Source organism: Hippocampus bargibanti, linkage group LG02 (genome assembly GCF_051943395.1).
Source record: "Hippocampus bargibanti isolate YZ-2025 linkage group LG02, ASM5194339v1, whole genome shotgun sequence".
Taxonomy (NCBI): Eukaryota; Metazoa; Chordata; class Actinopteri; order Syngnathiformes; family Syngnathidae; genus Hippocampus; species Hippocampus bargibanti.
The window spans coordinates 20,465,943-20,490,369 of NC_142735.1; the positions used below are offsets into that span (position 1 = coordinate 20,465,943).

The following is a 24,427-nucleotide window of genomic DNA, read 5'->3' on the forward strand; positions in this document are numbered from 1 at the left end:
ACGGCAGGTGATGGGTTGAGACTCGCCTCACTTTGGAATCTTTCAAGTGAAAACATCTTCTTCAGTTTTATGTGGGTTCATAGAAATGAACATATCTCCTGCTAAAGTTTTTTTTTCTGTGTATTAACACCACAATGACACTTGTACAAGTCATGTAAATGTGTATTTTATCTTTCTTTCACCGTCGTTCTTTGTTGCTGTTCATTATCTAAATGGTTGTGCTTTGTAGTTAACTGAAGATTAAAGTGTCCAAATTGGTTAACACGCAATGCTAATGCTAACATCAGGTCTCACATGGAATCTAATGTCAGTCTGGGGTGTGGCTAATATCCAGACACAAGGTTAGCATGTTGTTAGCCACATGACGGTTAAGATGCGGATGTCCAAAGTGTTTCTTTAGTTTCTGATGAAAACACTGAAGTCATGGAGAATGTTTTATATCGTAAATGTACATATTATGTTCATTGAATCATTTTGATAAATTGTCCAATATAAAGAGTCCTAATTGGTTAGCATACATGCTCATGTTAACTGTGGGATGTGTCTAATGTGTTGAGTAGTGGTCTAATGAAGGTGAGGAAGCCCAAAGTGTGTGCTGAGGTTGTGACAAAGATACGAAAGCCATGCAGACATTTGATCGTTTGATTCTTTTTTTATTGTATTTCTTGAAAGAAGCTTTGCTGCAGTTGTCAGTAGAAAAACTTTGGAGAGAAAAACACTCAGCCTGCGAGACTTTTTCCCTTGTTAAACATGCCCATCTTCTTTTTGTGCCATCACCTGGAAACCAAGTGCCGCCATGGAAACCAGGCAAGGGCGCACAAGCGCAGTAGTGGAGCACAACAATTAAACAAAGTAAGCGTGCAGTAGAAAAGCAAGCGCAGGGAATGTTTCTTTCCAAACTTTATTTTTGGACATTTACACTTTGGTCTGATTGATGCCCAACGGAAGCCCTTAAACATAAATTTAAATATGATTAAAAAACATTTACATCAGAATTCTTTAGTTTGACGTTAGTTTGTGCATGTTTCACTTTTGGAATTTTTGCTTGTTTAATAGTGGTATAAGGCAGAAAAGTGTGTTACTTAAAATTAAAAAAAAAGCAATTAGCACCAAAATGGATATGTTTTGTTGTTGTTACTTGTGTGGCGCCTCTGCTTGTGAGGGACTGAACTTAGATGAGGAGGTTGGTGTCCACATCCTCTGCAAAGACATAAAACATTTACAAGCACGTCAATGTTAATGGTGGTGAATTCAAATAAAAAGTGGGGTTGTTGCTGTTCAGTCCTTTTAAGGTCAGTACCACTTTCAAATTGTCAAAACAAAAGCGGAAGAATAAAATATTTGTACAGAGAAATGTTTTTTTATGCGAACACCAAACAAGTGTGCAGTATCAACCTTATTGTGGAATTAGTGCTGCAAGACTTAATCAAGTATTGATTATCAACTCGTTTTGACTCCTCGTTTACCTTAAAATGTTACAAATGGTTGTGATATCAGCAATTACATTGAGAGTTATCCCGACCCTTCCATTTTATTTATATTAAAAGTTCACAAATATTTTCAAATGTACGTCTGTGTAAGCTCTCAGTCGTACAGGAGTGGTCCATCGATGAAAAGGTTTCTTCAGCCGTCATCTGTACTAGCGAAGCGAAACGTCCGACACCTTCAAAGAAGTACAGATGACGGCTGAAGAAACCTTTTCATCGATTTTCAAAAGTACTTTTTTTGGGAGGGGGGCGGGAGAATGCCACTTCCGGTTCTGTACTACGTTTACTTTTGGTATGTCGCTACTTCCTGTCTTGTCACTTCCTATTTTGCACTTTTGTCGAAGTACCTTTGTGTTAGCGGCTAACAGTCACATTGGCTAACAGATAGCCAATGCGATTGTACAAGGTTTGTTTGGTAGTGTGGTACTGTTTGGTATGATCTATCTTTTTGTGTGATATTCAAGTATCTTTTGTACGATATAACAATCCATCGTTTCATTTGGTGGTTTGATATGTGAGTAATCGGGTGTGTTGTTTCTACACTAATTTAATTCACGTTCATCTACAGGTACTCAAAATCAAGTGACTTGGACTGAGACTTTGATGCCAAAAAATGCGATGGGCATATCCTGACTAATTTTAAGCGCATTTCGGTTATTATTGTTTCTTGACCCCTGTCTCTCATGGATAGAGAACAAACACTTTTCTACATCCCCAAAAACAATAATTCATAGAAGACATTTGCTCAGCATGCAGATGCGGTTGTGGGGTTGGATGAAAGAGGCTACTCACGCTCCTTGATGCCGAAGCAGGCGGCCCATTCCTCCAGGGCAATGTACTTGTCGTCGTCAGCGTCGCACTCCTCGAAGAAGCGTGTGGTGCAGTGTTCCATGGGAATTAGGGGGGCGCGCAGGGGCGCCAGCTCGCTGTGTGTCAGGTAGCTGTCAATCAAACAAGCATAGTACAGTTAAAGGACAACCGACGTCACTTTTTTTGTTTCCTGACTGACATCAGAAAAACGTTTTATAGCATCTAAAATACCCCAAACACGCCGTATGATATTTTTATTCAAATGCAAAACACCAATAAAAATGACTTAAAGTGTCCAAAATCTGCAAAAAATTGAGCTGCGAATTGGGCATTTTCAGAAAGTCCCGCCCCCAGTTTGTGACATTACACCAAGACGTCTTGCATTGCTGGAGAATCCAAACAATGGCTTCAGATTCGGAGAATATGCTTTCTTGTTACACATCCAGTTATGAATATGATTTAAATAGTTCTGAAGAGGAAAGCATACATGCTTGCAATCGATTAAAGAATTTATTCCACGCCATTTTGAGGCAACATTGGGGGGAAATGTATCACCAAAAAAGAGGCAGAAAATGGTGACCAAGCTCCGTGTGAGGAATTAATCATCCCGCTTCCACAGGCTGATAAATTCCTTACATGGAACTTGGTCGCCCTCTTCTGGCTCTTTTTGGTGCAACATGGCGTTTTCAGATCAAACAAGTACAGCAAAATATATTGACCTGATGGAAGGACTGCTGCAATGTGTCCTTTTTTCGGTCAGGGGCGTTCCTTCAGTGACGTCACGTACGGACTCGTCACCAACTCAAAAACAAGACTTCCGGAATCTTCAGCACAAGTCTTAAAACGTAAAATATAGCTATATGTGGTGGAATCTTTATAAAATACGCACAGTAGAAGTCATTTGAAGCCATTTTACAAATTATGGACACAACTTGTCCAGAGACGTCGGTTGTCCTTTAAGTAATTTTTATTGGTGTTTTGCGTTTCACTAAAAATATCACCCTGCGTGTTTTGGGTATTTTAGATGCTATGAAATGTTTTTCTGATGTCAGTTAGGCACCCAAAAATGGTGTCTGTCGTCCTTTAAGCTCAAACGTTTCCAAGGAAAACACTTGCACACTTGCTAACAGTGCGTTTTTTATGCGTTGTGCAAAGATTAATCTGCGATTAATTATTAGTCAGAACCCTTTTTATTTTCCTCCAAAAATACATGTGCAATTACTGTATATCCTATTACCCCTGGAAAACATTAATCAACAATTTTACCAAATTTCTCACACTAACCGACTGAACCATGAACATGAAGTTTCCCTTTGTGTTAGCGGTCCATAAACTGACCGGCGAGGGTTCAGGAGTGGTTGGAGGTGTCTGAGCACACGTACCCGTCAGCGGGGTGCTGGTCCAGTTGTTTGAACTGCCAGTGCACGGGGAAGATATACATGTTGTAGTTCTTGACGAAATCGTGAGCCAGCAGGTCTAGCGTGTGTTCTCCTGCCTTCAGCCTCTTCTCATTCTCGTAGATCTTCTTCACCTGTAGTACCCGAAGCCACAACGTCATCACACAACCAAAAGGGGCCATTTTGTTAGCTTCATGTTGTTGATGTCATGGCCAGCAAGTGATGGTTAATTGTTATCAAATTGATGGACTACTACTTTGATAATGAGTTCATTTCAAATAGTCCATTGATTCATAACCAAAACCCTATCCTAGTATTCGCCCCTTTCCCACTTTTCACTGTCTGTGAAAACCAAAGCCGGCTTTTTCCTCACACCTATCTGTGTGTAAGGTTGTGATACAAAATGGCCGCTTATCTGCCTTTCATGAGTTTCCTGGTTCCTGGTAGTATCGGGGGCATGACATAAGTGGTACAGTAGTTGTATAAGGGAGAGTCGTGGAATGTTTGGACTGAAGTGTGAAGTTTAACACTTGACCTTTACTTTTCCCCTGTACTGTCAGCGTGAAAGGGGCCAGTGACGCCGGCCGTAAAGATGGTCTTCCTGAGGAGCGGACTCACCCTGAGCTTCTGCTTCTCGGTCAGCAGGTTGTGATCCTCGTCACGCTCGTACAGAGTCACCAGGACGTTCTTCAGCCAGTCCCTCATTCGCAGAGGAAATTGGTTCAGCTCGTTGTCCAAGCAGGGCTCAATTTCTGCGCAGACACAAATCCGGAGCCATGATTTCAAGACGGGATAAACGTGCTCTAGTGTCTTTGTGCCACATGAAAGCCCCGCAGCAGAAGATTAAGAGGGCTCAGCTGAGCTCAACTTCAAGTGCATCTCAGAAGTTGAAACAATTTGGCACAGGAGCACAAATTAACAAAGTTACTGTATATCGAGCGATGTTCAGTCAGAGCCCATGACGCCAGGATGAGACGTGCTGAATCTGTTGAAAGTCATATTCATGATATAATAGAAGGTTCACTGATTATTTAATATTTTCTGTCTTTTTATCATTTTATTTCAGTCTTCTGGAAGATATTATGACAATGTAGTTAGTTGGCTACTTCATGTCAGACTCTATATTTAGGTAGGACTGCTTTTGCTTTGGCCATGCATCTAATCATATCAGAACAAATGGCCTTTGTACTTTTCATTTTTAAAAAGTGGACCTTTAGATCCTCAGCATACAGGAAGTTGTTTTGCATAGTATGGATTTTTGTTACTTAAGTGACATGTACATTTATTTCCCATCTTCATACAGAAAGAGGAAGAAAATAAAGAGGCCCAAGAATACAACCTTGAGGCACTCTAGACCCAAGAGCGCGAGCACTGGAAATTTGACTAGAAGTGTATTTTTTTTAACTTTTCGAGAAGCAGTAACATAACAATAAAACTTTGTATCCGGTGATACTATCACCCATATATACTATATACTTTTCTGACCAGAGAGGAGAATGTGAGTTTTCTCTAAGAACCGGAAATCAAAGTGTTGGTTGAGTTCAATGCTTTTGAATACTCTCTGTGGTCCTGAATTTATTAACAACCTGTAAATCACACGTTTGGATGGATTGAAATTGACCTGAACTGAAGTTTAAAAAAAGCTCTCAAACAAGTCCTGTGTTTAGCAATCATTTTGAGCTACCCTATCATCGGCCATCTGGTCGAATACTTTCTTCCAATTGGGACTCATTGGGACCAAATTTCAAGGAGGGGTTTGTCAAAGGACAAGCCCTAGAATTTGTGCCAAATCGCTGCTTTGGACAAAAATGTCTGAGTGTCAGTTTTGTGCTTGGGTCTTTGAGCTTTTTTCCATGTGTCTGAAACCGAAAGACGTGTCGACACGGTTTAGTGATAATCGGTCATGCTAATATTGGTATGCTAGCAAGCTAGCATGTCATTTTCTTGACTGGTGGCACGCATTTCCATATCAGTGTCATCAGCCTGTTCTCCACTTGAACCTCACACTCCTGTACTCCAGCCCGGTTTGAGTGTGTACACAAATGTGTTTGGGCACGTCTCAGCCGACAGAGCGCTGCAGTTGCTCATCCCGCTTGGAATTATTTTCACTCCTGGCAGTACACTGCTACCTTGACTTATACATTGAGTTCTAAGATGGAGATATTGACGCAAATTGCTCGTATACAATGAATATCCTTAATTTATCACAGTCCCCAAAATCTGAAAGCTACCTTTTTAAATAATATTTGATTGAATGCAAATGCAGTACATGTGTTTCAGCACATGACGATCCACCGGTTTGATGTTTTTTTGGGTGTCTGGTTTATTTTATTTTTGTGGTTCACCTTTGCATGGCCCGATGTAGTCCAGATGCAGTTTGTGGCCCTTCTTGGTTCCCTCCAATGCACACTTGGCGGCAAAGAAGTGGCAGGAAGTGTCGTATGTCTTGTTGTCAGTGCCGCAAATCTTAAACAGAACAAGAGAACAGTGAGATGCAATGATTCGTGTCATCTAAATTTGTTTCTTTGTTTGGTTTTGGTTCTTTGTTTAGTTTAACACCGGAACGCTCAATTCTCAGCTTGGACGTTTTGTGTATTTAAACTGGGGTGACTAAGCCATTCTCAATTCTTTTCAAAGGCTTAAATAAAACCTGATGTTTATTAACATTTGTGATGCTTTGTACGGTGAAATACAGCCAAATGGACGCCAGTTCTCTTTGCGTTCATGCTCCACGTGTGCGCACGCCGGGATCGCCTTCACCGACTCACTTTCATCGAACTGTATCCGGCTTCAAAATGCAATGCGTGAGCATGCACAGAGTATTTTAAAGACGGAAATTTGAAGAACGTACGTGCTCAAACTGTCCCTCGGCGGGGGTACAGGTGGAGTGGTCCTGACACACACAGATGGGGGTGTTGCTCTCATCCACTTCACACACTTTACCTTTCTTGCACTCGTGCTGCAGGCATGGGTCTGGATAGAAGCACATCATTATCAGGAGGGGGGGAAATGGAAGGGAACATTTTAGACCAAAAAAATACTAAACTCCAAAATTATTCCATCAAAATGTTTTTTATTGTAAAAATGTAACATTTTGTATAAAATGTTGATTTTAAAATTCACAAATATTGGAAACCTAGAAAAAGAAATTGTGGTCAGTTGTTTAAAAAAACATCATACTATTCAACACAAAAAAAATATTAAAAATATTTGGAAAATCAATTTTGATAAATTACTGTTAGCTAAAAGAACTGACAAAAATAGACTATTAATTTCCATCTACACATAGTTTCTCATCCATTTATCCTCAAAGGGTGTGTTGCAGCCTATCCCAGCTGTCTTTGAGCAATAAGTGGGTTACACTAAGATTAACTTTGAGTGTTCCATTCACCTGCCACACATTTATTTGGAATATGGGATGAAACCGGAGTACCCATAGAAAACCCACACTAGCATGGGGGAAAACACACACTACGGGACCTTGCATCTATGCACTTTGAGGTCAATGCGCTAGTCAATAATAGTAATAATAAAAACACCTTTATTTGTCCCACATTGGAGACATTTGTGGACAAATAAGTAAAATTACATAAATCTTGGTTAAAAAAATACCACATTATAGAGTTGAATGGTAGGTGATCACGGGTGTTCCGACATGGGCAGCTTTTAGGTAAATAACATACAGAGTGAATGAGTTTGTTCACTGCTTGTAGAAGATATGCTTAGGAGAAAGCACTATCGCTTACTACTCATAATTTATTCGATTGGATTAACCTTTATTTGTCCCGCAGTGGAGAAATTTACATTTCAAAGCAGCAAAGTTATGAAAGGAAGAGGAAAGGAAAGAGAGAAGTAGAAAATCAAAATACAGGAGCTGCTGGAAAGGCAGCCTCTCTTGCGGCGCCATCTTGAAGTCAAAAGAACAAAAAAAAATAAACATTATTTTGAATTTATGACCGACGGGATTTACTTTACGAATGCGTTAGCCTAGCTTTGCGAGCCCTCCATTGCAACAGAAGTTCGTTGTAATTTGACGGGCTCCGTCTTTTATATGTCCAGTTCACTTTTGGGGAGCGAAAATTTTGACAGTTAAGATTTGGAAGGATTTATTTTTAAATCGCGTTGCGTTTGTATTTCTTGTGGCAGGGCGCCTCCTATCACTATCACACTGTGCACTTTACGACGGTTGTCCTAATTATAAGCCATTCAGTATTGAACATGCCATTTAGCTCATGGTTTTGGTTTTGAATCTGCAGGCGAACTGTGGAAGTGTTTGCCGTGTAATATGCATGTGCGCCGGCTCACTCTCGGCAATGTCGTCTTCCAGCTCGATGGCCTCGTCAAACTCGCCGATCTCCACTTGCACTGGGTTGGCGCCAACCTCCGTCTCCTGGAAAGCAGAAAAGGTCAGACAGGAAGCTGATTAAGCTCTCGCAGGAATGCGAGAGCCCACTTGGAGGAAAAGGGAAAACAATTGCCGCTTTTCAGAATCATTTATTCTTTTTTTAATTGAGACCTGTTAATTCTAGGATGGTTCTAATTCTTATCAAAACTTTTCCATTATTGATCAACAAATTGATCACCCATTTATTTGAGAAATTGATTTGAAAATACTAGTAAGACAAGTACTGGGTGGGCAAGACGTCCTACCAGATGACTGGCAAACTACAGCGAACATAATCAGAGACACAGGTCGGAAAGTACTTGGTGTATCGAGTGGAACAAATGTAGATAAGGAGACTTGGTGGTGGAATTGGGAGGTGCAGGAGCGTATGCAGAGAAAGAGGTTAGCAAAGAAGAAGTGGGACACTGAGAGGACGGACGAGAGTAGACAGCAGTACAAGGAGATGCAGCGCACGGTTAAATTAAAGGTGGCAAAGGCCAAACAAGAGGCCTATGATGACTTGTATGCTCGGCTGGACAGCAAGGAAGGTGACACTGATCTTTACAGGCTGGCGAGACAGAGAGACAAAGATGGTAAGGACCTGCAGCAGGTGCCAGTAGTGTGATGGCAAGATGGAAAGAGTACTTTGCAGAATTGATGAATGAGGAAAATGAGAAGGAACAAAGAGTAGAAGACGTGACTGTTGTGGACCAAGACCTAGCAAGCATTAGCAAGGATGAAGTGAGGAAGGCGCTGAAGAGGATGAAGGGGGGAAAGGCACTCGGGCCTGATGATTTACCAATCGAGGTATGCAAGTGTCTTGGAGAGGTAGCGGTGGTGTTCCTGACTGGGTTATTCAACAAGATCTTAGATGGTGAACAGATGCCTGAAGAATGGAGACGAAGTGTATTCGTGCCCATTTTTAAGAACATAGGAGACGTGCAGAGTTGTACGAACTACAGAGGAATAAAGTTGATGAGCCATAAAATTGAAACTATGGGAAAGAGTATTTGAAGCTAGACTAAGAGCAGAAGTGAACATTTGTGAGCAGCAGTACGACAGATGCAGTGTTTGCTTTAAGAATGCTGATAGAGAAGTACACAGAAGGTCAGAAGGAATTGCATTGTGTCTTTGTAGATCTGGAGAAAGCGTATGACAGGGTGCCCAGAAAAGAGCTGTGGCATTACATGAGGAAGTCTGGAGTGACGGAAAAGTATGTCAGAGCGGTGCAAGACGTGTATCATGACGGTAAGACAGTTGTGAGGTGTGCTGTCGGTGTGACTGAGGAATTCAAGGTGGAGGTGGGACTCCACCAGGGGTCAGCTCTGAGCCCCTTCTTGTTTACTATGGTGATGGACAGGCTGACAGACGATGTTAGACAAGAAGCTCCTTGGACCATGATGTTTGCAGATGACATTGTGATCTGTAGCAAGAACAGGGAACAGGTGGCGGAGAAACTAGAGATGTGGAGATATGCCCTGGAAAGGAGAGGAATGAAGATCAGTCGTACTTGGGGTCAACTGTCCAGAGCAATGGAGAGTGTGGAAAAGAGGCGAAGAAGTGTGTCCAGGCAGGCTGGAGCGGCTGGAGAAAAATGTCAGGTGTGATGTGTGATAGAAGGGTTTCAGCTAGGATGAAAGGAAAAGTGTATAAAACAGTGGTGAGACCAGCCATGATGTTTGGACTGGTGACAGTGCCACTGAAGAAAAGACAGGAAGCAGAGCTGGAGGTAGCAGAGATGAAGATGTTGACGTTTTCTTTGGGAGTGACCAGGTTGGATAGGATCAGGAATGAGTACATTAGAGGGACAACTCATATTAGAGGCTTTGCAGAGAAAGTCAGAGAGGCCAGACTGAGATGGTTTGGACATGTCCAGAGGAGAGAGAGTGACTGTATAGGGAGAAGGATGCTGAGCCTTGAATTGCCAGGCAGGAGACCGAGAGGAAGACCGAAGAGGAGGTTTATGGATGTGGTCAAAGAGGACATGAAGGTAGCTGGTGTGAGAGAAGAGGATGCACAAAACCGGGATAGATGGAGGACATTGATTCGCTGTGGCGACCCCTGAGGGGAAAAGCCGAAAGGAAAAGAAGAGGAGATTTGAAAATACTACCGAGGGGTTCTTCATGAACTCATTGCTGTGGCCAACAAACATCAGCAGGAGTTTACTGTTTTTGCATTGAGTCCATAGCCACGTCTAATTATAAAATGCATTGCTTTGGCATAGTTTCTGGTCTTGGTGCCTCAAAACTATTTCAAGTGAGGGCAGGTCATTCATTTAGCGCCTATGGTGTCAATCGTATCGTTAATTCCTACATCTTTATGAATAAATTTCATTTTAAAACTGGAATACTGGTATATATTTTCCAAACAACTAGGATTGACAGTAGTTGTATGCCTTTGTTTGCAATTAGTCTTTGTTTCACGGGAATAGCAGGAACACAGGACGGATATATTGTAAATGGACACCTACACAGTATAGATAGGTCAGCTTGTCTCAGCTCAGTGCAGAGGATAAAGAATAAATGAAAGCGGGATCTTGGTATAGTGAATGTCTGAATGTGTTGCTGCACCTTTTATGTTCAAACCTAATTTGCTTCACGGGTTATATGTTTCCCCGCAAAGGATGGATGCACGGATGGATGTGTTTCCTAACATTTGTTAGGACTAGCAGTAATTGAGTGGGCTGACGTTTAAGCGATGCGTTTGTTGTAGAAACACAACCTGTAATTCTGTATTTCATATCAACGGAAAAGGAGTGATTCCCTGCACAGCCAAGGATTTATTTGTGACAATCGAGGCTCTGATGTGGGACTGGACGCATTCCAGAAGGTTCCACCCAAAAGGAACCGACTAGTGAGCGGCGCGACCCAAATGGCTGATGATAACAAGCAGCTGCGTCTCCCATGCGGTGAAGCCAGGAAGACGTCAGCACTTCCTGAGAGGTTGCATGAGTCTACTTTTTCCAGCTGTGGCGACTGTGGTCCGTCGGGAGCACGGGAGGAGCCAACGTTCACACACTAAAGTTCCATTTTATTTCCCCTTTCCTTGAAAAACAACTAAACGTTTCTAGAACATTCTGTCTTGGCATTTGATTTCCTGCTGAATGACTTCCAAGTTGTCAGCGTTCTGTTTATTTACATACAGTCGTCTGAACGGAAATTTGGGATTTGAAAAATGATGAAGATGATGATGCGGATGATCGGGATTGAAAGGAAGTATGGTGACGTCATCAGGACCAGCTGGAGAATCAATCCTTCTTTTCAATGGCAATCATGCAGAGCCTTCCACGAAGGTGATGGGGAACTGGACTTTTAGTTGTTGCAATTGTTTTTGTGATTGCTGTTTTTTCGTTTCCATTTTTTTTTTTCATGCCATTTTGGACTTAACACCTTGGGATCGAAAATGCAACCTTCTCCTCACTGGTCATCCACTGTTCCACTTATTCATTTTTCTCCCCGTAGACAAAAACAAGCAGCATCATTTGGGTTTGTGTATTTAGCCTACGTGGTAACGATCTAAGAATTCTGTTGTAAGCACGATCCAAATTGAACCTCACACCACCACAGTGAATTAGTGAAGGGTTTTGCTGTTTTATAAAAATAGTTTCTTTTACTCCCCTTTCAAACCATCTATTTTCTTTCGATAAGATTTTAACCAAAAATACCATGTAGGCTTAGTCATGCTGATGAGGCGATACCAGGACGAATGGGGCAATCAGGGCCAGTCATAGATGATAATCAGTCAGGACAAAAGAAGTAATCAGTTTAGCTTCAGGGAATAGTCCTCTGCTTCCCCCCAACCTTAGAGCAGGGACCTATCATAGCAGAGGTCTGGCACCACCACCTCAGGACAATCGGGATATAAATATAGTGCCAGAGCTACCAGCGGAATTTAGTTCGCTGACGAAGCTTCTCGGATGAGGAGCGAAATGTCCGACACTTTCAAAAAAGTACAGACGGCTGAAGAAACCTTTTCATCAATAATCAGACTGGAACATTTATGCTTTTAAGTAAGGAAAATGGCAGCATTTGGACCAATTGGACGCTGGCGACAGCGATGGAAGAGGCAACCTTGGTATTTCTGAGTGTCTACCGTGCCAAGGAATCTTCCCTCCTTTCAAACAGTATGGCCCAAAAAGGCTTGATTTTTGCTTGAACTCTAAGTTGACAACCCGCAAAGATTGCAGAGGAACATTTCAGAGATCTGACTACTCGTGACTCACCTCAAGAACTGAATCCTCCGCCACGGCCTCATCCACCACCAATTCCTCATCCGCCACTGACTCCTCGTCCGGCACCAGTTCCTCATCCATCGCCTGCTCCTCGACCGCCACCAGCTCCTCGTCCATCGGCTGCTCTTCGACTGCCACCAGAGCCTCATCCATGGGCTGCTCCTCAGTCTGACAAACGCGAGTAAAAGGTGCTTGAATTCAACAGGCGGTGAAAACGGTGAACAAGTGAAGTCTTTGACAGACTCTATTGTCCTTATTTTCGATGTCTCCCTACTCCTAGAAACATTCAGATATTCATGATCATTGCTGTATAGGGGTTCTCGAGGACTGGATTTGAGGACCCCTGTCCTAAAGCTGTCTTTCTTTCCGCTCTTTCTGAGGAAGTTGAAGACTTTGCAATGATTGGTTTTCAGAGAAAGAACGAGCAGACTTACAGGAGCGGCCATGGCGTGTCCGGCCAGGCAAACCAGGAATATGATCCACACCCTCATCTTCAGTGTCTGTGAAAACAAAATTCAAAAGTTTTTTTTTTCCTTTGGGTTTTAACACATATGCCTAACTAATTCACTGCCAGACATATGCAAAAATGTGTCTACTCCAGTGCCAGGGTTTTTGTCACTTTCACTCTGCTCATTCTGGCTTTTTATTTTTAGCTCATTCATTGCCATTCACAAATGTATTTGGGAATAGAAAATATGAAGTAAAGCGCCATTCTCGAATTTGTTTGGCTTTAGTTTTTTTCATGTTTGGGTGCTGATAAAGCACTGGCCACGACCTTTGGCAATGCTTTTTTTTATTTTCCGTAAGGGGGCAGCATTTCCTTTTTTCCCATGTCAGAGTTTTGTTCCAGCTTCAGCTGTTGTTAAAGCGATATATATACCAACATGTATGTATAGCATTGTATTTTGGACAGCCGACCTGATTTCATGCTCATATAACTACAGACCCATATAATTTAGGAATTAACTCTTTTTTGCTGATGAAAGAAGAGAGTCTACGGTTTCTAATGTTGTATTGATTGTTTATGTAGTCCTAAAACTCAATATTCTCTGGGTCTTGGAATTCAAGGTTATGATTTGCTACATGGACTGCAGAAGGAAATTACAAAGTTATACTTCCAAAATTGGCGGCTCGGTAGTCGAGTGGTTAGCACACCGGCTTCACAGTGCAGAGGTCGCCGGTTCGCGTCCCACCCTGGCCTCCCTGTGTGGAGTTTGCATGTTCTCCCGTGTGGGTTTTCTCCGGGTCCTCCGGTTTCCTCCCACATCCCAAAAACATGCATGGTAGGCAGATTGAACACTCCAAATTGTCCCGAGGTGTGAGAGTGACTGTTGCATGTCTTTGTGTGCCCTGTGATTGGCTGGCAACCAATTCAGGGTGTCCCCCGCCTCGTGCCCGAAGACAGCTGAGATAGGCTCCAGCACCCCCCGCGACCCTACTGAGGAATAAGCGGTACGGAAAATGGATGGATGGATAGATACTTCCAAAGTTCCAAAGCTGCAATCTTCCACGTAGGATTTCTACTGTTCTTTAATATTTTCTGAATAACGTTCCTCCCAAATGAATAACTACACTAAAGAATATGAGCATTTTGTAAACATTGGGAAAGTCCTCCGAGGACTTCATGATGTGTTTCGGAACATTTCCGCCATTTCTGCAGAAAACCAAAATGATTGTGACATCACCGTGACTGCACGTTTTGTTTTTCCGGTGTTGAACAAGCAAGCTTTGTGTCTTGTCTCTCTGAGGCCGTGTGAGATTTCATTGTTGGGGAATGCCGCCTGCCTCCATCTTGCATCAAATGAAGAATTCTATCCAAGATCTTTTGTTTGGGTTGCGTTTCTATCATGCAGACATCAGGAATGCATGAAGAACACTTGCTGCAACAGGCTGCAAAGTGCCGGCGTCAAAGTACGAAAAAGCTCCCGGTGCTCTTCTGGCCTCCTTTCAACATCGACATCCGGAATGTTCTCCTCCTCGCTCTACCGGACGATCTAATTATCTTTCTTTCAATTCCTGCCCAGTTGAACGTGAAGGTGAACGCCGCTAGACATTCAGCAACAAAGTTTTCCGTCAAAAAGAGCTTCTGTGTTCCCACAAGTCTAAAGCAAGAAAACTTGTCCAAAATGTACTCAGATGATGATGATGATGAGCCTGTTTGTTTGTTTGTTTGTTTGTTTTGATGGAAAGTTCCAGAGTGAGAATATCGCACACAAGCTAGCATCTCTTCTAATAATAGTCACTATACAACATTGAAAAGAAGAAGAAGAAGAAGAAAAGGATCTTCTCTGAATGTGTTTGACTTGTAGGAACACCGCTGCGCTCATTGAACGAGGGAGGCAGTGGGGTGGAGGAGGTGACGAGAGTCCCAAACAAGGTGTTTTATTTGGAAAAAGGCCCAGTCGCTCTCATAAAGTCGCTCTTTGCTACACACACTTGTTTGATTTGCTGCCGGACTTAGCGGTGTCGGCATGCCAGGAAAACTGCCGGACACAGAATGAGTGTTTTGCTTTCAAGGAGAGACTGACGCAAATATACTTGTCTCTTCGCCGTAAACATCCTGACGTGTGGAGGCATAAAGTGAGAAGTTCATCAAACGATACTATGACCACCACCACTATTACTTTTACGACTATTCCCACCACTCCGGTCATCATACCTCATTCATAATGTGGTGACTAACAAAGTCCATAATTGTATTTATTTATTTATTCATTTTGTTGGTTTGTTTGTTTTTAACAGTGTGACCGAGCTGCTGCCACACATTAAACTGTGAGAATCCAAACTTTTCTCTGGGGTTGGTAAAGAGAAAGATTGAAAGAGGTTCTTTTGGCATTCTTCGGCTTTAATTTAAACATTAAAGAAATATTTGCAATTAGAATACTTATAAAACTCATCATTCCTCTTCCTTTCATAACTTTGCTGCTGTGAAATGTAAATTTCTCCACTGTAAAACGAATAAAGGCAAATCTAATCTAATCTCATTTTATCTAATTTAATCGAATAATAGATGAGAAAGCAAATTGATAAAAGTGGCGGGGATACGTATGTCAGACAAGGATTCAATATGATACACAATGTGTTTTTGGCTTCAACAGCAGTGTTGCTCATGCCAAAACTGTGGTTAACGCAAGCCAGCGGTTGCCCATAACTCAGTTTTGACTACTTGTACCTACGACCACTGCTGCTAACATTTACATTTGATGGTTATCAAGCAGCAATGAAGCTTCAACAAGTAAAATTGTATGAATAAATTTCAAATGTAGCTGTTATGCTTCTGTGAGAACGTTATTGGAGACTTTCCAAGTAGCGTTTTTTTTTCTTCTTTTTTCAGGTATGGAGACGAACGCTCCACAGTTCAGGAAGAAAGGAGTAGGGAAGGTAAGATGAGCTCACCAGAGTGTAAAAGTAACTTGATAACCAACTTCTCTTCCCTGTTATTCCTTCTTTGTTTGACCTTAGCTGAGATTCTTATGTACCTGCTATGTGTCTCCGCCGATTTACAGCTCAGCGACAGACAAAATGAGAAACACCACGGTCAATAGACTGAATATGTTAACATTAACAACAGGAATCCCAAAAATGTGGTTTCTGATTTTCATGCTATTTTGCTCAAAGAAAAATACATTTTTATTCCTATCATTAGCAAAGTTAGGCATGCTAGTAGTGGTATGAAGAAATATGGAGTGCGTGTCGGAATTGCAGCACTGAGCATGCACCTGCTCGCACCGCTTTGCTTTAGTCTAACATAAATTTCCTGTCAGCAGAGTTTGGAAGGCGCATCGCATGCCTGCCCAAAGTAGCCCCCCCAGGGAAAGGCACACCAGAACAGAAAATACAATAAGACAAGTGTCTATGAATTCAAGTCATGAGCGAACTTGTGAAGAAGACAGAAAGACAATAAAATACAACAACTTTCCATGGAAGTAGGTGTGAGTGGTTGAAACACATAACTGGAGATAAAATGTTGATTTCAAAACTCACATACACATTGCGTACATTTCTACCAAACTTTACAGTGTGTTTTCTTTATATTTGTAATTCTTTCAGTTGCTCCCAGTTCAGGTAATTTAAAAAGATTTCTAGGTTAATGGCAAAAATATTTGGACTTGGTGAGTATTGATTAACAAAGTCTTTCATTTGATTTGAATTCTTTGGACTCCATTTTTGGCTCAGTGCAATAGCAATGGAGCACAAACTGGATTGGATTAGCCTTTAATAGTCTCGCAGTGGATATATTTACATTTCATAGCAGCAAAGTTATAGAAGGAAGAGGGACTGTTCTGCAGATCTTGATTTTGGTGTAAAACCAAGCCTCCCTGCACATTTTCCCCTAATTTGGCAATGCAGTCCTGGCAGATTACCGATTTGGTGGAAGAAAGTTCACCAAAATCCATGCGTGTTCCGACCTGAATGCAAATTGTGTTGGATTTGTTCAAGGAGGCATAACCAGACTGAGAACAAGCGCCACAGACATGTGCAAGTCGTCTGCGGTTATCACCAGATCGTTCCGCATACCTGCTCACGTTGTCACTTTGCCTGACTGCAAATTTTCACAATCTTTGAAGTCTCTCAGTGTGTAAGCGAGTGAGCTGTTGCCCGGGCAACTTGCATTCCTTCACATGGGAAGGAACACCAGGCTGAGATATTGTCCCCTCTCTTTTTTGTCTTGTCCCTTTTCTTGGCCTTCGGGACAAACACGACCGCTAACCCTCCCCCACACTCGCCACCCATGCCCTCCTCACCCTCACCCCCACCCCACCTTTCCTTACCTCCCCCACTGCCGATGTGGCAAACAATCATCATCTAACTTTTCTTTGTTGCTGCTCAGCTCCAAATGTTCAAAACTTTTTTGTTTTGATCAAGTTACATGTTGACAGTAAACATCTGATTATCTACAAGATCGTCACTTTAATGTTTTGTGTGGAGAAGTAAAGCTGATTATTAAAGGTTGCTGTCAATAAAAAAAACAACAACCAAAAAAAGTGGAAGAATTTTTAAAGTCTTACCTTTGGGAGCAGAGACGCAGCAGACAAGTCAAGATGAAGACGATCTTTGAGGGCTTCTGAACGCTTCCCACTGTGGTAGCACGCCACCCCCCCCCCCCCCTTCTCTTCTCCGCTCCCACTTTTCCTTCTTTTTACCCCGCCTGGTGGGAGAGGCCAAATGGTGACCACAAATTGAGCTGCTGTTGTTGACATTGCAGCTAAATTGACATTGCTGCTAAAAGCACGTCAAAATATATTGTGTGCCTCCCAACGCCAGACTGATGTTTATGTCACACAGCTGAAAAACTTGATGGAGTTCCAATTGTACGGTCAGTTTTGGGAGGGTATAAAAAAACAATAACCTGGGGCGCAGACTGATTTATTTTTGTGGGGTGGCCAGTGTGAAATTACACCTCAGTGAGCAATGAACAAAGGTAATTCTTGAACAGAACATCCATAGTCAAGATTTTCATGAAATAAAATTCGAAACTCTCCAGAAAAATGCCGATCATAATCACAATCAAGCAGGAAGAAATGGAAGTAAAACGGAATATTTTGATTATCTCAATTTACTATACAATGCCATTTTCTATTTAGCACCTTTGCTAGTTGACTGTAACAATTCGCTTGATAACAGACGATGACAGTGATCAAATGTCCGGACAGCCAACGCCATTTTGTGGCTCATTCAATTCAATCCTGTCTCAAAAGTACAATGACAACAAAGTCTTTTTATACTTCACTATTACAAAGGCTGATTATTTCATAGGTGTGCTACTATATTGAGATATGTATGCATTTTAGGTTGCCTGCCAAATGACAATAGGTGCCCTATTGCCCACTTTTTACAGGTAAATTAATTAAGATTCATTCTCTGGTTTGGTTCATAACATATTCTTTATATATTGGATTGAATTAGATTGGATTAGTCAGGGACATAAATCTTCTTGTGCCGGTCCCAAACCCGGATAAATACAGACGGTTGTGTCAGGAAGGGCATCCGACGTAAAAGCTTGGCCAAAGCAAACATGGCAAATCCAATCCAATTCAATCCATGCTGATCAAACTTCTAAAGATGGAGGACACTGATTTGCTGTGGCGACCCCTTGAAAGAAAAAGCCGAAAGGAAAATAAGAAGTCTTGGATTGGATTTGCCTTTATTAGTCTCGCAGTAGAGAATTGTACATTTCACAGCAGAAAAGTAATGTAAGGAAGAGGAAATGAAAGGAAGAAGGAGAAAAACACAATACACGAGCTGCTGTAAAGGCAGTCACTCCTCACTGCGCCATGTTGAAGTCAAAACCAAAAACAAAATAACAAATAATGTGACACAACACAAGACACAGAGAGTCATTTAATCTTAAGCACTTTCCGCACCCTCTTTGTTGTATGAAGCAGTTCTTTATGAAAGAGGAGAGGATGAAAATGTCCTTTTCACCAGTGGATCAGGAACGTCATGGTCAAATGTGCATATCTGCTACAAGATAAATGTTGAAAGCAAACACGAAGCTGTAGCATCCATTGCCAAAAAGAAATTGTCTCATATCTCCTGTCCCACGCAAATCCGCTTCAATTCCAAGCCGCGACAGTTCCACTTACTGTACGCATCCAATTCACTGTCATTACACCTGAACTCCCTGTAAGAGGCCATTGGCACATTTGCATTTGTCAATCACGATATGAGGAATCTTGATGACATCAGACAGAAGCAATCGAGCACGCCAGCAGTCTCATCGCTGATGACAAGAACAGTTGGATTGGGTGGAGGGGAGTGTATGAGGGACGTGCAACGTGGCGTTTTCCATCCTGCCAGGAAGCTTTCAGAAAGGTTGAGAAGAGGGAGGGTGGTGATGCAGGAAGGGAGGGACTCACTCACCCACATTTTTCCCCCTGCCAGGCTACTCCTTTGTGTGTGGGGGATGCATGTGTGCATGTGCATGTGTGTGAGTGTGCGTGTGTGTGTGTGTGTGTGTGTGTGTGTGTGTGTGTGTGTGTGTGTGTGTGTGTGTGTGTGCGTGTGTGCGTGCGTGTGTGCGTGTTCATGTGTGTGTGTGTGTGTGTGTGTGTGTGTGTGTGTGTGTGTGTGTGTGTGTGTGTGTGCGTGTGCATGTGTGTGTGTGTATGCGTGCGTGCGTGTGTGTGTATGCGTGCATGTGTGTGTGTGTATGCGTGCGTGCGTGTGTGTGTATGCGTGCATGCGTGTGTGTGTGTGTGTGTGTGTGTGTGTGTGTGTGCGTGTGTGTGTGTGTGTGTGTGTGTGTGCGCAGTGCAGTGCCTCCACTGGGATCACCACCTTATCGTGGTGAGGCACTTTGCGCGTCTCCATGGCCCCAAGAGCTATGTAGGCTGGAGTCTTGTACTCCTGGCAGGGTCACCCAAGCCGAACAGGTCGGAGGGTAGAGGCCAGACCAAGAGTGATCCCAAATCCGCACCCGGGGGTAGGCGAAGGCGGAGTCCAACAGATCAGACCACCGGCAGCCCCCTGCAACCGCACTCACCTGAAGGTCGTCCTGGGTCCTCACTCATGCCACTGGAATACAGTGGGTGCGGCCAAGTATGTGGGGGAAGCAATTGCGCGCCCCGTCCCTCACACTAAATCCACTAGTAGTGCAGGTTTCAGCTTCCACCATATAAGTCCACTGGCGATAGGATAGGACGGGGGCAGGTCATGTCATGGATGTGACTGGAAGCTTCTCGCTTGATTCCTACACAGGGGCGGTACAGGATTGATGGTCGTTGCGGAGATGGGATGGGGCAACATTGTCCTTCGGCAGCATCCTGTGCGTCTGAGCAGCCCTATTCAGGGTCCGCACTGCTCAACCCTTATAGGGGAAGGGTCTAGAAAAGGTAACCTAAACATTGCTTGTTCCACCACACCTGGGTGGCCCACCGCAGCCACCAAGGCATCCCCCCTCTGCGGTCGAAAACGAAATATAATCAAACCCATGACTATGAACCTGGCTTCCTGGAATGTTCGCACCCTCCTCGATGCTCGTGACGGGATGGAGAGACCCCGAAGACGAACTGCCCTCATCGCACATGAGCTCAGGAGGTACAACATCGATATTGGCACACTCAGTGAGACTCGGTTCTCAGGCGAGGATTCACTCACAGAGGTTGGTGAGGGCTACACCTTCTTCTGGAAGGGTCTCCCAGAGAATGAGCGAAGACTCCGTGGAGTTGGCTTTGCTATGAAAAGCAGCTTACTCAATAACATCCCTGAGTCCCCCCGAGGCATCAGTGAACGGCTTATGACCTGGCGTATTCCCCTGGTAAAAGGTTGCTTCGCAACTTTAATCATTACCTGTGCTCCCACCTTGGATGCTGACGATAACACCAAAGATGCCTTCTACGAGTCCCTGGATGCAACCATATCTAAAATCCCTGCCTCTGATAAACTTGTTCTGATGGGTGACTTCAATGCCCGAGTAGGTACTGATGCCAGGCTCTGGAAACAAGTAATCAGAAGGCACGGGACGGGGAAAATAAACAGCAATGGCCTCCGACTCCTCACGATGTGCTCTGAGCATCAGCTGATTGTAACCAACACCATGTTTCAGCTGAAAAAGAAATACATCACATCATGGATGCACCCCAGGTCCAAACATTGGCACCTACTGGACTACATCATCACAAGGCAACGAGACACAGTTAACCGTGACATTCTCTGGACCATACTGCAGAAATTTGGCGTCCCCTCCAAATTTCTCGGCATCCTTAAACAGTTCCACAGCGGCATGCGAGCAACTGTACTTTTTGGTGGCCAGCAATCTTCCCCTTTCCCTGTGGAAGTCGGGGTGAAGCAGGGCTGTGTACTTGCCCCTGCTATATTCAACCTGTTCCTGATGGCAGCTACGCTCCTCTTCCATAAGTCCATCCAGGAAGGTGGCGGCGTACAAATCCAATTCCGCCTGGATGGTAGCCTGTTTAACATCAGACGCCTACAGGCCAAGACCAAGACCCTGATCAGCGGCATCCACGAGTTACAGTATGGCCCACCGTCAACTTCACCTGCACCAACTCTCACTGTGGCCTTACCCTCCCTGCCCCCTCTCACGACCAGCTTTCCACAACCAACATCTGCCCTCCCAACCGTTGCCACACCCTCAGCCGCCACTCTGCCTCCTGGTTCCTGCCTGTCTGTCACAACTGCGCAGGTGAGGAACCAACTGAGGAGGATGCAGGTGAGGAAGGCAGCAGGTCCGGATGATATCAGTTCCCGACTCCTCAAGACCTGCTCCGACCAGCTGTGTGTCATTGTCCAGCACTTGTTCAACCTGAGCCTGAAGCTGGGCAGAGTTCCACAGCTGTGGAAAACGTCATGCCTGGTCCCAGTGCCCAAGATTGCCAACCCCAAAGAGCTCAACAGCTACAGACCGGTGGCGCTGACGTCTCACCTGATGAAGACGCTGGAGAGACTTGTCCTCGCCCACCTGCGACCGCTGGCAAGCTCATCGCTGGACCCGCTACAGTTTGCCTACCAGCCCAGCATCGGTGTGGAGGATGCCATCATCTACCTCCTCCATACGGCGTTGCTGCACCTGGAGAATGCTGGGAGCACGGTGAGGATCACATTCTTCGATTTCTCCAGTGCCTTCAACACCATCCAGCCAAGTCTACTGGGGGACAAGCTGCAGCATGCCGGAGTCGACCATCACCTCACATCCTGGATTACAGATTACCTCACAAACAGGCCACAGTACGTGAGAGTAAAGAACTGTGAGTCGGGCAGGCTTCTCTGCAGCACCGGAGCGCCGCAGGGAACAGTCCTGGCTCCATTCCTCTTCACCCTCTACACCTCGGACTTCAATTACAACACCCCAACCTGCCACCTTCAGAAGTTCTCTGACGACTCAGCTATTGTCGGCCTCATTACAGAGGGAGACGATAGGGAGTACAGGGGACTGACAACGGACTTTGTGGACTGGTGCCAGCAGAATCACCTCCAGATCAACACCGGGAAAACCAAGGAGCTGGTGGTGGACTTCTGCAGGAAATAATCCTCACCTGCACCATTGAACATCCAGGGTTCGGACATTGAGAAGGTGACCTCCTACAAGTACCTGGGTGTTACTCTCAACAATAAACTGGACTGGACAACAAACACGGATGCCCTAATCAAAAAGGGACAGAGTCGCCTCTTCCTCCTCAGGAAACTGAGGTCTTTTGGAGTTCAGGGGTCACTCCTAAAGACTTTCTATGACTCTGTGGTGGCATCAGCCATCCACTATGGCATTGTCTGCTGGTCAGGCAGCATCACCACCCGGGACAGAAAAAGACTGGAGCGCTTTGTCAAGCGGGCCAGTTCTGTCGTGGGCTGCTCGCTGGACTCTCTAGAGGAGGTGGGCAACAGACGGACGCTAGCTAAACTAAAAGCTATGACGGACAGCCCCTCCCACCCCCTCCTGCCCATCCTGACAGCTCTGGGTAGCTCCTTTAGCCAGAGACTATTACACCCGCGCTGCAAGAAGGAGAGGTACCGCCGCTCGTTCCTACCGACTGCTGTCAGGCTTCACAATTCCCAATGATCACATGTGAAAAAAAAAAACTGGACACTTGTAAATATGGGTTGTTGCAATATATCTAAATGCATTTCTTGATTCTGCACTATGTACAGTCTTGTTTATAGAACGGTTTTTGCACATCTACATTTGCACAGTATACAGTTGACATTTTTATTTTGTTATGCTTAGAATATCTTGTTTTCTATCCTTTCACTCCCACCCCAACCCCATCCCTCTTCAATTGCTGCTGTGGACTGCAAATGTCCCCATTGCGGGACGAATAAAGGTATTCTGATTCTGATTCTGATTCTGATATGCAGATGATTGTGCTCTCTGGCCCACAGCCCAGCTGCCATGCAACATGCCCTTGATACCATGTCCTCCATCTACCGATCACTCGGTCTTGTGATCAATGTAACCAAAACGGAGGTCATGGCAAAAGAGAGTTCTCCACCCCCAGTGTTCACCCTCAGTGGCACACTCCTCAAGGTTGTCCAACAATTCAGCTACCTCGGCAGCATTCTAACACCCTCCTGTCTAATTGATGATGACGTCCAGGCCCGCATCAATCAAGCCTCCAAAGCTTTTGGCAGATTGGGTACTCGTGTGTTTGAAAACAACCACTTAAGAACTCCAATAAAAGTCGCAGTCTACCAAGCAGTGTGTGTGTCCACGCTGATATATGGCGCAGAAGCCTGGACCATCTATCGACGCCATGTGAGACGCCTTGATGCATTCCACATCACGTGCCTCCAACGCATCCTTGGCATCACCTGCAGGATCGTGTCCCACACACCGACATCCTTCAACGCACTGCCTCCACCAGTATCGAGGCTATACTGGCAGAGGCAACTCCGGTGGGTTGGACATGCCATCCGGATGCCTAGCTGCCGCTTGCCTCGACAGGTGCTTTATGGACAACTCTTGTCAGCAAATAGGAATCCTGGTGGTCCTAAGCTGCGATACAAAGACCAGCTTAAACAGACTCTAAAGAAATGCAACATCAAGACCAGCGATCTGGAGTCTGCTGCAGCTAACAGGCCACTCTGGCGTTCCTTATGCCACGAAGGGGTGACACAACTTGAAGACAATCGCACGCAGAGGAGCATCGTGCGGCACCAGCAAAGACACCTTTGTGCTTCTCCAGTACCGCTCCGGCAGCCCGGTCCGGGCCTCACATGTACTGAATGTGGCAGGATTTGAATCGGGCTTCATAGTCACCTACAGTGGCATCGCCGCCAGCGACAATAACCACTGTCCAATACCCCACATAAGAATGGAAGCTATGTCATCTTCGACTTCGATGGACTGCCAAGTGTGTGTGCATGTGTGTGCGTGTGCATGTGTGCGTGTGCATGTGTGTGTGTGCGTGTGTGTGTGCACGCATGTGTGTGTGCGTGTGCGTGTGCGTGTGTGTGTGTGTGTGTGTGTGTGTTATATATATAATAGTAGTAATAATAATAATAATAATAATAATACATAACATTTTAAGCGCCTTTCAAAGCTCTCAAGGACACTTTACATCCCCCAAACGATTGTTCTTCAAGGGTCAGTTACTCCTGATGGCAATAAAGTCTCTTGAATACTTTGAAGGTAGAAACGCACGAAAGTCGACCCCCCCCCCCT

General features: G+C 44.3%; 1 protein-coding gene across 1 annotated transcript; it reads right to left on the bottom strand.

The window, feature by feature from the left end:
* Window positions 1-632: 632 nt before the first annotated feature.
* Window positions 633-17,412, bottom strand: sparc (secreted protein, acidic, cysteine-rich (osteonectin)). Its single transcript, XM_088989892.1, has 10 exons — window positions 17,319-17,412; window positions 12,744-12,809; window positions 12,301-12,477; window positions 8,000-8,084; window positions 6,546-6,667; window positions 6,040-6,160; window positions 4,313-4,446; window positions 3,680-3,828; window positions 2,280-2,428; window positions 633-1,200 (listed from the first exon to the last, which is right to left on the bottom strand). Exons 2-10 carry the CDS (start codon window positions 12,798-12,800, stop codon window positions 1,172-1,174), a joined length of 1,023 nt encoding a protein of 340 aa, XP_088846018.1. The 5' UTR covers window positions 12,801-12,809; window positions 17,319-17,412; the 3' UTR covers window positions 633-1,171.
* Between the last annotated feature and the right edge of the window lie 7,015 nt (window positions 17,413-24,427).